Source organism: Phacochoerus africanus, chromosome 4, assembly GCF_016906955.1.
Source record: "Phacochoerus africanus isolate WHEZ1 chromosome 4, ROS_Pafr_v1, whole genome shotgun sequence".
Classification (NCBI taxonomy): Eukaryota; Metazoa; Chordata; class Mammalia; order Artiodactyla; family Suidae; genus Phacochoerus; species Phacochoerus africanus.
In genome coordinates this window covers 148,567,125-148,583,160 of record NC_062547.1, presented here as the reverse complement: position 1 = coordinate 148,583,160, position 16,036 = coordinate 148,567,125, and the positions used below count along the sequence as shown (strand labels likewise).

The window sequence follows — 16,036 nt, the reverse complement described above, 5'->3', positions numbered from 1 at the left end:
TTTTGAAGCAAAATCCTTCTTATTTTTCAACCGGGGCTATAAGATGAGGAGAAACCTGAGCGGATTGGTGACACAAGTTCCTACCCTCAACAGAAACCTAAGCAGCAGCAGGAACCGTGAGGGTTAACATCAGAAAGAAGCCACGGAAAAAGAAATACAAACATGTAAGTACAATGTTTATAAACCACGTTAGTGTCCTAAAGGAGGTAAAGACAGGGGCTGAGAAAGAAAACGATGGTGAGTGTGTCTCATCTTGGATAAAGTGGCATTTAGAGCAGGAAGGAAGGGAAGACGTTCGCTAAGGGAGGGACCAGGAGGAGGACATCCCACGGAAGGGCAGAGCCAGGGCCAAACAAGAGCAAAACTTGCAGCTCCGAGGGTTCGACGCTTGCAGGGCCTATTGTGGTTGGAGCATTTTTATTTTTTTTCTGGGAATGTGGAATGGAGCTGTAGAGGGTTTGGAGGGAGGTGAAGAACAGCAGAGGACAAGGTTTGGGGAGGCATGGAAGGCGTGGCAAAAAGTCACACATTGCTGTTCTCTTGGCAACTTGAGGAATCTTAAGGATGAGGTCTTGCGCTTGGCTCTCTTGGGGGCCTGTTCACAGAGGAGCACGTTAACAGAGGGAGCCGGCTTGGAGAAGCCAGCTGGTCACCACAGGAAGAAGAACAGACCATTAGGAGGAAGACGGTGGAAGTGAAAAGCAACAAGCAAGATGGGCTGGTGGCAAGCCAAGCATTCCTTGGAGGGCCCTAGAAAACACTTAAGGATGAGAATCGGGTACGAGGCCAGTTCTGTGGACAAACAGGTGCTAATTGACCATTAAAGGGTACCATGGCCCCTGAGGCCTAGAGAACTGAGTGACATTGAGGATATTTGTTTGTTTGCAGAGCTATTTTTACCTCGAGACTACGTAATCTTCAAGCACAGGGATGTCAGTGCATGCAGGAATTATATCTTATCATCCATATTTCCTTCCAGTATGCAGCACAGAATGTGGCAGGTAATAGGGATTCAATAAGAGTAACCTAAATAAATGGATGGCAGGAGGGGTGGAGGGCTGGGGAGATGAAGGGATGGAAGGATGAAGGAATAAGGGATGAAGGGCTAGAGGGATGGAAGGATGAAGGGATGGAGGAACAAAGGGATGGAAGGATGAAGGAATGGAGGGATGGAGGGATGAAAGAATGGATGACCAGTAGTTGAGTGGAAAGGGAGATGGGTGAATGACTGCATGAATGAATGACCCTCAGAGGCAAAGTGAATGTCTGTTATGTCCCCATCATTATAATACACAGAACCCACATGTATAAACTGAGCTCCTGCAAGTTACTGTATTGAAATCTGATCTCTGACAGAGAATAATGTAGTTACAAAATTAATTTGACCCAGCCTGAAATTCAGCAATAGTGCTCAACCATATAAGAATTCCATCTTTTCTGTGAATAAACACTCCCTACTTCCTCTAGCCCTGATATCACAAGGTTCTGCTTGTGGCAAAGATAAGACCCCCTCTAGGGTTGGCTGCTCCCAGAGATTCCTAGAAGGCGGTGTGTGGGGGGGCGGTGTGGCAAACAGCCATGTGTGTGACCTTTAATGGCCAAACCTATGGCATATGGATGTTCCTGGGTCAGGGATTGAATCCGAATCACAGCTTCTTTAGCACACTGCTCTGGACAGGCATAGAACCTGCACTTCTGCAGTGACCTGAGCTGCTGCAGTTGGATCCTTAACCCACCATGTCACAGTGGGAACTCTACCATGTTTAGAACCAGCCCATTCCCCATCATTTTAAGGGTGGCCACCTGACCTAGGCTTAGCAAATCAGAGTCTCTTCCCAGGTGATGGCAAATTTTGAATTGAGAGCTGGGAGAGGGGGAGAAGTGAATCAAGTTAACCCTCCAAGAGATGGAGGAGAAAGTGCACAGGTGAAATGTTGCTGCCGGGACCCCTAGGGCCGCCCCTCTCTGCCCTCTCAGAAGCTGGGGTGCTCAGCGCCTCCCCAGAGCCCCAGAGCGGCCAGTTCCGGTGGAAGGACCTCCCTGCAGAAGCCCCCACCACATTGTGGCCACCCGGAAGACCCCGGGGCGCTGAGGTACCTGAGCCGAGTCACGTTTCCTCAGCTCCTTCTCCTTCTTGGCCAGACGCTTCTTCTTCTTGTGAAGAGGCTTGGACTCCAAAATCATCTCTTCCAATTCGAAGGTGGGGTCGCAATTCAGCCGGCCTTTCTGCAAGGAAGACAGATGGCTGGCTCCTTAGGTTCCTGTACCTTTCTAAAAATACACCGATGTCTAAATAAGGAGAATAACACTGGGTCCTGCAGGGGCCGCTCCAAGAATAACAAGCTGGGATTCCCACTTGACTTTTAGATGATTTATCGCCAGCCTTGTTTTTTCGTGTTCTTTGATTTTGGGTTTTCTTTAGTTTTCTAAGCTCCCCAGGGGCCCTCTGTGAGCTGCAAAGGAAATCCTACTATCAATCTTCTCAACTTTGCCCTTTGGGGCTGTGCTTCTCAAAGTGGGTTCAAGGGCAGATCAGAATCACCCGAGTAGTTTGCCTGGATTCCCAGTTCCCCAGCCAGACCTCCAGAACCAGTGTTTCGGAAACTGCATGTCTACCAAGCTGCCCAGATGATTCTGATTCATAATTAAGTCAGACAACAGCACGTAGTCAGTCTCCCGGGCGGCAGTGATGAGGGCGTGGAGGAGCGGAAACAACAGGAGGTGCCCAGATCTCCAGGGCAACATGCATTGCCCACGGTGCCAGCTGCCCCTGCCGGACCCTGTGGAGTGGCCAGGTAGGACCCCCCCTCCTTTTGCCCCAGGAGGCAGCAATCCCCCCTCCAGAAGGCCCCACTGCTTTCTCACATCTCCCACTTTGCCCCGACCTCCCCATCTGCTGTTTGCACAGGAAGGCTCACACCCCCACACACCCACTGCAGGCGCCTGGCTTGGGCTTAAGGACAGAAAACTCTGAACTGTCCCTTCTGTCCCCTTTCAGAGCCTGTCATCCCTTCCGTCTACCCGCGATGGAATGTTAGAATCAGGCTGTGGGACGAAAGGAGCTAGAGGCCTCGCCTGGGCTTGGTCCCTTGGCCAGAGCTTCCGGATCTGGCTTTTTTTCCAGCAGACCGCAGGAGGCCACAGGTGTTTCTTGGCAGGTGCATCTGCTGGGGTCAGTTTCTCTCTGGCTTTTAGCCATTGTGAATTTGGTCCCCACCAGAACTACCAGAGAGAGAGAGGGGGGTGAGTGGTAAAACACATACCCACCCCAGATCCAACAGCCTCTCATCTTTGACTCACAGAAAACTCTGTGGAGACACAATTCCACATCTTTGGAATCAGAGAAAACCTTTTTTAAAAAAACTAGCAGATTCTTGGAAATGACTCTTCGTAGCATCGGGGCTTCTTGCCAATAAAAGTGACCCACAGGAAGGGGTTAAGAGCTAGAACTGCCGACACAGACCTAGATTCAAATCCCAGCGCGGCCACCTGTGAGCTGTGGCTCTTTGGTGGCCAACTTACCCTGCGAGTGAGCGCCTCTGTTTTCTCCTTTATAAAGTAGGAATCTGGCCGTCTCACAACACAGCGTGGTTACCTAACAAGAGCACGTGTGTATCTGGCACAGAGAACAATGTGCATTGAATGCTGGGTACTTTGGGTTGGTTAGGATTGACTCACGTTGGGAATAAATCCTGGGGTGAGCCTCTTCTGCAAAACTGCATCCCAGTTCACGTCATTCATATACGGGAAGTTCTGGACGTCAGACAAATGAGAAAACCGCTGGTCTGGGTTGGGTTCCAGTAGCTGTCAATGGAACACCAGTAGGAGGATCACAAGGAAGCTCAGAACTTGGAGGGCAACAGGAATCATACCGAGCCCATGACGTATTTTCAAGGACAGGATGGAAGGAAGCAAGGCACCACTCTTCTGCTACCCTAGCCCCCTGGACAAATAACCCAGACAAGGAGGGGTCGGAATGCACCCTGAGCTGGGCTTCGCGAGGTTGCGGGTGAAAGCAGCTTGTCCTACTGCGTCGAATATATCTTTGAGCCCTGCTTCCCCAACCTAATAATGACGGGTAGACTAATCCTCATTTGAGCCATCTACAGAAGAGGGACACTCACCTGTTTCCCAAGGCTTAGCTAGGAGTAAATGAGGTCGTGTACCCAAAGCCACTACGACAAGGTCTGCTCTTCCTGGGTGGGAAAGGCGCATCAGTCCTTACAGATGAAATTCATGGCACCCTAAAAACGTTCACCATTTGTACAACTAATGAAAATATCCTTGGGGTGATCCCGATAAGGTGTCACTTAAGGGAACCGTGATTGTTCTGGGTTTTATGAACTGAGATGGAAGGGTTTTTTTCTCCCTTTACCATTCTTGAGCTGACGTGATGTCTGTCAACCCTGTGGCTCAAATGGGAAACGGCAGGTCCACCTGAAAACGGGCCTGCAGGTGACAAGCCTGGGTCACCAGGGTGCACTTTGGGGGTGGAGGGACTAAGAAAAATGCGCTTATGGAAAGTGGCCCCCGATCTTTTTCTCCGGCATCACTGATGGCAGTATCCCTTTTCTAAAGCAGGACTCTTGACCCGCAGACCAGAGACGTAGGTTTCGGGTCCTCCACCCCCCGAGCGCTGGCCCTTGACCAGCTACCACCTGTGCGCTTTCCTCTCTCCAGAGAAGAGCCAAGCCAATCCTCTTGGGCTCCTCAGTCTGTCTTTCACATCGCTATTCACTCCACGTGATGGAGCTTCTGCCCCACTTGTCCTTCTTCCTCGTGGACGTGGGCATCTTGAAAACCCCATGGAAACCGTGGGCCTCAAAATCCCAAACTCTGCCACCTGCCAGGCTCTGCATTAGGTGATGAGGGCACCATGGCAAACAAGCCGGACGTGGTCCCTCCCTCATGCAGCTTACAGAACAATGGACGTTGACCCAAGAGCTACACACATGCGATGCACTATTTCACACTGTGAAAAACATGATGAAGGGAAGTTCGTGCTCTGTGAGCTGACAGCAGAGCGAGGCTCTCCGAGGAAGGGTACCTGTGCTGAGAGCTAATGCTGTGTTTCTCAAACGGTGCGGAAGGGCCAGTTAGTTCTGCTTGTTGGTTTTAATTTCCACCCCACGGAAACTGACATGTGGTGTTCTTTTGCGTGGCTAGTACGGGACTCCGTGCCGTGTGCGTCTTGTGAGTTGTGTCTGACCTCACCCCTAGGCTTGTACCCTGATCCATGAGGTGAGTTCACTGACCACGTGCTTCAAGGCACCAGCAGTATCAAATGGCTATAAAGGGTTTGAAATGCTCCTCTCAAGTTCTATACTTCTCACGGACCCGTGGCAAGTAGTTCTTGGACCTGAACCAGCCAGAGAATCACACTGGGCAGTGTTGATCTAAAGGAGGGAGCCGGAAGAGCTGGGGGTGGGGGCAATGTTCAAGGCAGCCAGCCTAGCACGTGCAAAGGCCCAGTGGTGAGCGATGCATAGATGGGGTAGGGGTGGGAGGGAGAGAAGAAGAAGGCCAAAGCAGTCTGCATGTAGCCAAAAGGGGGACCAAAGTCCAAAATAAGACTTGAGAGGAGTCAGGACCTGTATACCATACCCGTGATTTTGACCTTCATTCTAAGAACAGTGAGAAGACAGTGACCTTTGCCTTGAACAGACCCCCGTGGGGCAGCGTGGAGGAGGGAATGGATGTGCAAAAGTGCACAGAGGCAAACCAGTTCAAAGGCAAGCCTCGCTGGCAGTAGGCCTGGGAAGCTGGCAGTGGACATGGAGGGAAGTGACAGAGCCAAGTGATAGTTCAAAGGTCAAATTGGAATGTGGTGATGGGCCAGCATGGGGGTGATGCAGGATTTCCAGTTCTGGCTTTTCTAAGCGGGTCGACGTCTCAGTTACCCAGAGGCGGGACCCTGGAGGAAGCCGGGGATACAGAGAGCTCAGGAACTCCATGTCGGGCACACTGGGTTTGGGATGCCTTTGGGACATTCAAGAGGACACATGTGACACCTTATCAATGCCGCCTTGTAGTTGAAAGCCATCAGCTGCAAAACCTATTCCCGAAATGGACACTGCCATGACTACAAACTTAACTCCTAACTTTGCACCAGAGCACATGCTTTATTTTATTCTCCCCCCCCCAACCTCCTTTGGTCATGCATTTGTCCTTTTTACCTTTTTAAGAAGTGACACCATTTCCTGTGACCAGGCAGAAGGGTAAGTCACAAGCGCCGTCTCAAACATGTGTGCAATTTCCTTGCTGGAAGTGCTGGAGCGAATGTGATATGGTCTCTTAAAGGAGACAAGAAATAAGAGTCTTCATCTTTATAGGGTTAAAGGAGAAATGATGTTTCTTGCAAATGTTTCCAAGCTAAATTTTCAACCAGGAAAATCTCAGTATCATTTTCAAATCCCCTTCAGCTGAGTGTTGTGTTGCTACATACAAAAGTATATATTTTGTACTGTTGCCAGATATCCTACTTTTTAAAAAAGATACCAGAAATCTATAGCTTCTTGTGAAATTTCAGGATTTTTAAAAGCTGGTGGCTCCTCTGAGTCTAAGGAAACATTTCCGTGGGCTAAATCCATCTTTGGGATGTCAATTTGGAATTGTTTTATGAGGTAATGGATGGAAGTATTTACATAAAATATTGCTCAGTAAATGGAAGTTTACAAAACTCTTATTTAACGCTCAGGAAGTGGAAGTTTAAAAAATTGTTATTTAAGTGTCGATTGTAAAGAGATCCAGAGTTTTACCATAAACATACCTCTTTTACTTATTTGAGTCATAACAACTAAGTTCAGAGTAGAAGGTTGCAGAAAACTTCAAGACCAGTCCTAAATGCTATGTGCTGCTAGTTCTAGGGAGTGGAGTGGAGAATTTTATGATGAAGCAAAAGGACTTTTAGTACTGAAAGAACCAGGTTCTTCTATAGTTTTAAGTTGGGCGAAAAAGAAATTGAAACAGTGGCTTAATTAGTAGTTTTCACAAATATCCACTAGAGGGCAGCCTTTACCTATATTGAGTTCTCTATCTCATAAGGTACTCGCCCTGGGATGGTCGCTGTGTGAATTGTGAGCCAGAGGTAACGTCATATTCACAGTTTTGCCCAGGGGACCTAGCACCTGCTAAGTGCTCATTACCTTTTTGTTTAAGGAGCAAGATTTTCATATTAGATTAACCACCATAGGACAGTTAATACAAATACGAGCATTTATTAAATGCCTGGTTTTTTCGATACACTTGATAAATGACTATGGACTGATGAACCACCTTGGGAGAAACGGAGGAGTTTAATTTTTTTCCTCGTTATAATCAATATTAAAGGGTAACATGATGTAATTAAGTGTTTGAGCTCTGAAGGCAAAAGAATTTGAGCACTAAACTGGATCACTCAATTTGAGTTTCAGTTCTTTCATTTGTAAAGTGAAGCTCCTTCTTTAAAATGAATTGCCTTTCTCTTTCTAACTTATTTCACTCAGGATGAGAGTCTCTGGTTCCATCCATGTTGCTGCAAATGGCATTATTTTGTTCTTTTTTATGGCTGAGTAGTATTCCGTTGTGTATATATACCCACATCTTTCTAATCCAATCACCTGTCATTGGACATTTGGGTTGTTTCCATGTCTTGGCTATTGCAAATAATGCTGCAATGAACATGTGGGTGCGTATGTCTTTTTTTAAGGAAAGTTTTGATAATGTGAGAAAAAAGAATGTATACATGTATGTGTAACTGGGTCACCACGCTGTACAGTAGAAAAAAAAAATGTATTGAGGAAATAACAACTGATTATCATTAAGACTACATGATAAGAAAAATAAATAAATAAAATAATCAAGTTAATCGCCTTAGGAGATTGTTGGGAAAATTAAATGACATAACACATGCAAAGGCCCCAACAGGGTGGCTAATACATATCAGACGCGATGCAGGAGAGAGATCTTTATTATCATTGACATAAGGGTCAAAAGAATGGCGGATATAAATGTAAATGGGGACCAGCAAGATGAGCCATCAGTAGAGGTGACGGGAAGGAAGGCTCCACAGTGGAGGCCAGCAGCGTTACCCAGGCAACCAGGAAGGGTTCGGGTCTGACTCCCTAAAAAGGACATTGGCCAAACTATTTTTTTTTCAATGCAAGGTCTCAAGTCACCTGCCACGTGTTTTCTTCCCTCCAGATGGAACAAAGGGTCATAGTTAATTCGTTTGTCTCAGTGATGATGTAGTGGAAATCATCCTTGTAACCCAATATCAGAAAAGCAGGCCCAGGTGCTTTATCAGCATCCTCAGTGTTCACGACTGCAAGCCGGGGGGCACTGCCGCTCACTGCAGGTGATTCTCTGCATGTTTGCCATTAAGAGCTGGGGCTGTTTTGATACATTCAAGCTTCCAGGGTTATCTGCGTGGGCACACATATTTTTTCTTCCTTCTATTTTTTCTTTAATTCATTGATGTTTCTAAACCTGATTCTGAGGTATCTAAAAATGTTTTGACAAACTAATAAATTGAGTGTCACAAGCAAATGATTTAAATATGTTGTGCTTTTTTTTCCCCGCTTACTTTAGAAGGCCTTATGACTGAATTTAATATATATGTATTTAAAATTTTTTAAACCTCATGGGCTGCTGACTTGTTAAAAATAGTCAGATTGCCTTTGTCTGATACTATAATTTACATTTTTAGTGCTGAATTTTAAAATCCATGTTGAGCCATCAACAACTGTGTACTTGCTTTTTTTTTTCTTTTTTTTTTTTTTTAACCAAGTATTGGTTGAATGCCTGCAATGTTCCATACCTCTATGGGGCACTGGGCCTAGAATGAAAATGGGGCAGATGGGATTCCTACACTGGTACAGCCTACAGTCTACTCAGTGGAACCGTAAATAGTTAACAAGACTGTATGCACACGTGCTCACACACACACACACACACACACACGCATCAGTGGGATACATGCTATTAGAAAGATGACAGTGTGCAATGACAGGATATAGCAAGCAATTCTAGGGCGGCATATACATTAAGAATGAGGATGTAAAGAATAAACACGGAGGGAAAGAGAAAACGTTAGATGGGCAAAATGAGGCGTTGTGATTAGAGTCTTATTTCAGGAGCACAAAAGCAAAAGAGTGGCAGCTCAGTGTGTACAGTTAGTGCAAAGGGACGCGTGTCTCTACGGTAAGCTAATTCTAGGGATAGCCCACAAGCAGAGAAGACTCGGACCCTGCCTCGGAGAGAGGACAAAGCAGCCTAAGGGCTAAGGGACCCACTTGTGCATCCAGAGCACGGTCAAGCTCAGAAACTACATGGGTGTCTCAGGCTCATTTCCATTGGAAGCACATCTTTTTCTGTAAATCACAATTCGTGCAGGGGAAGGAAATTACTGTTGAGCACCATTCTGTGGTTTAGTTGTGTTGCTCATCGTAATTAAAGGTTAGCATTTCATTTCTTCTGATGAGCTATATTTTGAAAGATAACTACATGCAACCTCCTTGGTGAGTCTGCGAATGTGTCAGAATTGATTTGTAGTGACTTGTTTCTCTCTGCAGTTACATGCATTTGCTACATACCTATTTGAAGTTAAAATACTGTGGATAATATGAAACTATATAAAACACTGCCTTTGCCTTTAATAAATTTACAATCTGACCACACACAGGAGATAAAGACATAAGAGTTGATATAGCTGGAAAAATGTACACGGGGGTCCTACACTTACAAAATGCATTTAATCTCAAAAATAGACCTCGATGTTCTAATGTAGAAAGTTCTACATTTTATCTTCAGTGAAAAAACTTGTCTAACAACGACAATACTGTGCATGTGTGTAGGTGAAAACAGATTACCCTTACACAAACAGAAGAGGGTTGGAAGTGAATACAGCAAGCTGTCAATTCTGGAAGATGAGGCCGAACAGTCAAAGGAAGATTTAACTTCTTCAGTAGGAATGTTCTTTGCTCGAGAGGAGAGGGTTGACTTTTGCCTTCATTTCCATGCTTTTCTGTATTTTCCAATAACTTTAAATAAAGAAGGGTTCTAAGAGTGAAAGTACATAAAGAGTTGGGAGAGAGAGGCTCCCTTTAGGTAGAGAGACCAAAGAAAGCAACTTCAGAGAAGGGGCCCTGTCATCATGGGCCTCAAAGAATGGGTAGGATTTGAATATGAAAAGACCCCAAGAAAGCCCTTCTCTGAAAAAGAAATTTGGGATCCTCTCATAGTCTGTCCTTTCTTAGAAAAGGTCCATACACAGGAGATGAAGAATTCCAAAGAATTCTACCATTAAGATGTATCCTTAACTTTATTCAAACTCAACTTAGCAATTTCCACATTTTTTCAGAGTGATTTTTTAAAGACCAGGGTTGCCTTTAGGATATCTCTTTATAGGCAAAGGAACAAGAGGGAAAAAAGCCCCCAGGGATAACTCAAGAGAGGAGGAAGTCCAGATGCTGACGTGAGTTCAGGGCCCTTCCTGAGGAAGCAAAATCTGAAAAGCAAGTCTGGTTCTAAACGGCAAAGAAGGCCAAGCTAAAGGGTGTGAAGTGGGGGTGGGGGCAGTGGGGGCGGGGGAGGGGAACAGGTATGTGTGTATGAGTGTGCATATGTGACACACTGGGGAGCCACAGCATTTTGCTAACAGAAGTTCGACCTGTGCTTCCGAAAAAAGAGTCTGCACTCCCATATTCATTGCAGCGCTAGTCACAGTAGCCAAGACACAGAAACAACCTAAGTGTCCAACACTTGAATGAAGATGTGTGGTACGTGATATAGTAATAGACACACACACACACACACACACACACACGTGTATATATCCGTACATAGACACATATATGATATATGCTTATACATTATATGGTGTCATAGGTATCTCTGCATATTATTCATCTATACAGGGATATATTATAAATGAACAATGGAACAGTATAAGTAACATGTAATATATATTCATACATAATACATCTGAATAACGGAATATTATTCAGCCATAAGAACAAGGGAAATCCTGCCATTTGCAACAAAGATGGATAGACCTGGAGTCCCATTGGGAAAGTGAAATAAGGCAGAGAAGGCAAATACTGCATGATATCACTTATACACAGAATATTTAAAAAAAATGAAACTCACAGAAGGAGAGAGTGGAAAGGTAGCTGCCACAGGTTGAGGGTGGGGCAAAGAGAGGCTGGTCAAAGGGAAAAGCTTCAGCTCTGAGCTGAATAAGGTCTGGATTCATGGTCACTGCAGCCGAAGTGACTGGTAACACCCAACTTAAATGTGTGTATAAGTTCAGGTATCTGATGGAAATGTTTCTTCACCTTTCCAAGGCAGAAGAAAACAAAAACCTGACCTTGTTAATACATTGTCAGTTACATCCAATCATAGAGAACTACCACGAGGTGCACGACATGGGAGGGAGAAAAAACTGTTTCTTAGCAAAATTTTTCCCAGGCATTTGCTGAGTTTAAGGGAGATTTCCTTAAAAATGAAACGACCCTAATTTGACACTGAACCTGAGAGCTAACTGAAAGATAGGAATCAACAAGACAGGGCATAAATTGTGTTGTATTAATAATTCACACTCGCCTGAGGGTGTGTGTCTGCATCTGAGTCCTGTACTGCGGCTGCAAAATGATTTTCTTTAAACAAACAGGTATATTTAAACAAGAAAGGGAGTGAGGGGTATTGATTTCCCTTCTCTGGGAGTTAATAATATCCCTCATGTTCATTTAATTTTATCTGCCTAATTTAAGGTCAGCTCACACGCCTGGTCCCCCAAGGAGGAGGCTGAATTAAGATGTGCAAAAATCCCAAGCAGCACATGGCACAGCTGCCTTCACCTCTCAAACTACCTGATTTTAGCAGAAATGAAAAATCCATTCTTTCCTTCTAAAAACGGAACTTGCCGGAAGAGAAACCCAAGAGGAATGTAATCCTACTGTACCCGGCCTCTCAATAGCTCATATGCCGTCACTCCCAGGGACCACCAGTCAACAGCAAAGGAATAGCCTGCTTCTCTTCTGGAGTTGAACATCTCGGGTGCTGAAAAACACAGCAAAGTTAGGTCAGCTTTGCTCCCTGAGATATGAACAAATCTGTCTTCTCAACATGTTCCTCTAGAGGCAAATTACCAGGGAAAAGGGTATCCACACTTTTATGGGCATTTAGCATCCAGGGCTAGATTGCTCACTGCAGGCAAAAATGGCTAATTTTCGAATCTCTCTCATTCATCAACCAACGTGCAGCGGCAGGCACAGGCCTTAATGGCCAAATTCTTCTCTTACTGAGAACATGCACTTAGGAAAAATGGGATCCCATCAGGCCCCAACCATGCGACTGATTCTGAAGGCAAGAGGTCTGAGAAGATGTTATTCATTGTCTTGATTTGCAAGCGGGTGGTCAGGACGTAAATGCGTGTTACCGCTGCCAACGATGTTGAGAATGTGCTGCCACTACTGGGACTGGCTCTCTACCTCACAGTCTTCTTGAAGCATCAGGGGCAGCATTTGTAGCCTGCTGTTCCGGGTGAGGGAGGGGCAGTGGGAAGCATTCTGAGAGATACGGTTTCACACCAGATGTGGGGCATGCCTGTTGGACCACAGTTCTTTGAATTGACTCCAGTGGGAGGCAGAACCTCAGTCAATGTTGCTCTGGCGGAGATACCCAGTGATGGGTTTTCTAAGCACCGTGACACATTAGGAGCCTTCCAGATCCTAGATATTCTACCCAGAACATATCTAACTCTAGGATGAAGCACAAAGCAAGGCAGGTCTCTTATCCGCCTGCTTGTCCAGCATTGAACCTGGCATTTAGAGTCCCTCAACAGAAATTTGTGGAATGAATGAAACAACACTGAGTTAATCAATCAAGCACGGGATGCAAATATGAGCTCTGAAACCAGGCAGTCTGGGTCCAAACCCGCCTTCACCATGTGTTGTGACCTCTAAAGACCTCGGTGGGATGAGTTTGAGGATCTTCATTAGCAAAGTCGGACTAAGAAGGTCATTTTTACAAAGGTGATAAATTAAATGAGATCATGCATGCTTAGATCTCAGCATAGTGCCTAGAAAGTACTCAAACACTTGGGCACTCTCCCAGAGAGACAAATACACTCAACAACAGGAATTTTACCTAGCCAAAAGCTGCACACTTGACCCAAGACCCTGGTAGTAAAACGCTGGCTCAGGACAAATGAGCATGGTCTGATGCGGGACCTGCCTACAGGTTTGTCCTGCCCAGTGCACTCAAGTTCCAAGTAAAGCCCTGTGGGCAGCATCCAATTAGAGAGGATGTCACCATCCCAATGCCCAGGATGGACCCTGCCTGTAAAAAGCCACTGTGGCGGAACGAAGGAAGCTGCTTTCCCTGGTGAATTCACCTTTCATGCATCACCACGTTCTTTCTGCAAGTCATAGCTCACCACCCAGTTTGGGAGGTAATGGCCGTGACCCCACAGTCCCCCCGCAGACTGGACGGAGGAGACTGTAACTCTGCTTTTCTTTATCAGCCTCTCACAGCAAGTCAGCGGACACATCCCTCTGGGTGACAGGTGACAGACATCTCAGAGAAGCTGCAGAGAACTCGGAAGGATAAACAGACCATTGCACTAAGAAAATAGCTAACAGGATCAACATGCCTCTATAAAAAGCTGTATGTTCCGTCGTCTTGGGCCACCCTTGGAGTTGATACGAGCATGATCTTTTTCTGCTTTTTCTGTGCCCCAGCACGAAGACACTGAATATGCCTGCATTCATTCAGCACGTGCTCATGGTATGCTCCGTGCATTTCGGAAGAACACTAAGAAAAAACATGTTGACAACGTACAACAGCATAACGGATGGGTCATCCTTTGAGCCCTCAAAGAGCTGAGGAGCCAGAGCAGGAGACGCTGAGGGCTTCCATCAACCTGCAGGAGGACCCTTTACGCCTAAGACAGGACAAATAGAGGTGGAAAGGGACTAGATTTCCTTCAAAAAAGCCATCGAGTGTTTTGTTTGGTTTTTAAGGTATTTCTATACCTACTTCAAAAAAGTAAATAAAACCTAAAAGAAGAACTTAACGAGCAGTAATAAATGGCCACATAACTCTACACAGATTGCGACCTAGAATGCTGACCCACAACTGGGTCTTGTTCTGTTTCCAACCAGAGAAGTAACCTGGCTTTATGTTGAGAATTTTCTTCTTGCCTTTCTACATAGATTTACTCTCTGTGTGTGCATTGTTAAGCAATAGCTTAGTTTTGCCTATCTTAGTGTTATATATGTTAATGTATGTTGTGTATATATGTGATCTAACATATATGTATGTTTGTATATAACAGATGTATATATCAAAATATATGTTTCTATGTGTATCTATAACATGGGTATGTGTGTTGGTGCGTGTCTTTATCTGTGTATGTTAAATTTTACTCTGTATTTTCCTTTGTATCTTGCTTTTTTTGTTCAACACTGTGTATAAAATTCACCCAACTTGCTGCATGTAGCGTATTCACACTCAGAGCTGTAGGAATACACTGTAATCTACCCTCCTTTCCTATGGTTAACAGCCATTTGGGTTATTTTCGGTTTGGAGGATTTTGAACAATGCTGCACATGTAAGACTCCCCTAAGTGTACACATTCTTAGGGTTCATTTCTGGGAGGGGAGGTGCTGGGGATGGGCTGTGCATCTTCGCACATACTGGATAATGCCAAGCTATTTGCCAAAGTAGTTGTACCAATTAACAGTCTGAACCATGATGCAGCAGAGTCCACTTTGCTCAGCCTCCTTACTCACAGCTGGTCTTAACTAACCTTGTGGCGTCTGCCAATCTGGTGAGTGTGTAATGGTCTCCCACTGAGGTTTAAATCGGGATTCTCCTGATTCCTAACAGGTGTCCCACATGTTACTATGTTTATTAGCTATTTGGATTTCTGTCATTTAGTTTTATGATTTTAAAATAACTGAACTGCAGTTTCTGGTCAGGACATAAAGAAAGGGTCCAAAAACTAATGTACAAATGTAATACAACAGAAATAAGTCATGCAATTGACAGAAAATGCTTCCAAATAGCACCTATAAAAAATGTGTGAATAATAACGATTTCCCGAAAAAGGATAAAGGGACTTATATTTCATGTTTTAAACTGCATTATAAAGCTCCAGTAATTAAAATTTGAAAGGCTATTAATACAGGTGCTAGTACATAAAAATACTTAATTTATGATGAACAGATTTCAAACTTCTAAAGACTCTTCTTTGATACATGGACTCAAAAGAATTAATAATATAACAAAAATGAATTTGGGCCCTTCGATCAAGATAATATACAGCTGGATAAAGAAAAATTGTAATAATAATAAGAATATAGGTAACCATATCTAAAATCTGGATGTAGGAAGGTCTTGCTGAATACTATCAAAGGTTGAAACTGTGAAGTAAAAGATCAATGGTTTAAAACATGGAAACAACCTAAGTGTCCATGAACAGATGAATAGATGTGTGGGGTGTGTGTATGTGTGTGTACACACACAATGGAATACTATTCAGCCATAAAAAAGACTGAAACTCTTTTTTCAGCATGGATGGACTTAGAGGGTATTATGCTAGGTGAAACAGGCAAATAAAATACTGTATGGAATCTAAAAAATACAACAAACTAGTGACTATAACAAAAAAGAAGCCAACACATAGAGAGCAAACTAGTGGTTACCAGTGGGGAGAGGGAAGGGGAGGGGGAGGGGGGCCATATAGGAGTAGGGGGTTAAGGGGTACAAACTCTTAGGTATAAAATAAGCTATAAGGATCCATTGCACAATACAAGGAACCTAACCAATATTTTATAATAGCTATAAGTGGCATACAACCTTTGAAGAAACAAAATAGACAACAAAAGTATGACTAATAGTTTGATGCATGGAACGTAGTTCTTCATGTCAAAAATACCATAAAAATAACAGCAGCTAAAAAGTAGGAAATCATATTTATAACCTATGTGATATATTAGATTTTACCCTCCTTTATATAAAGAGGTCCAGAATTCTTTATAGAGTCCATAAG

General features: G+C 44.4%; 1 protein-coding gene across 2 annotated transcripts in view; it reads right to left on the bottom strand.

Annotated features, from left to right (window-relative positions):
* The window catches only part of STK32A (serine/threonine kinase 32A), a 138,422-nt gene that overhangs the window by 7,736 nt on the left and 114,650 nt on the right, over window positions 1-16,036 (bottom strand). For both annotated transcript variants that reach the window (XM_047778975.1, XM_047778976.1), the window contains 4 exons: window positions 11,942-12,039; window positions 6,177-6,293; window positions 3,679-3,804; window positions 2,098-2,226 (listed from right to left, as the gene is read on the bottom strand). In XM_047778975.1, the coding sequence (XP_047634931.1) occupies window positions 2,098-2,226; window positions 3,679-3,804; window positions 6,177-6,293; window positions 11,942-12,039 (470 nt within the window). The remainder of the gene's footprint in view (window positions 1-2,097; window positions 2,227-3,678; window positions 3,805-6,176; window positions 6,294-11,941; window positions 12,040-16,036) is intronic.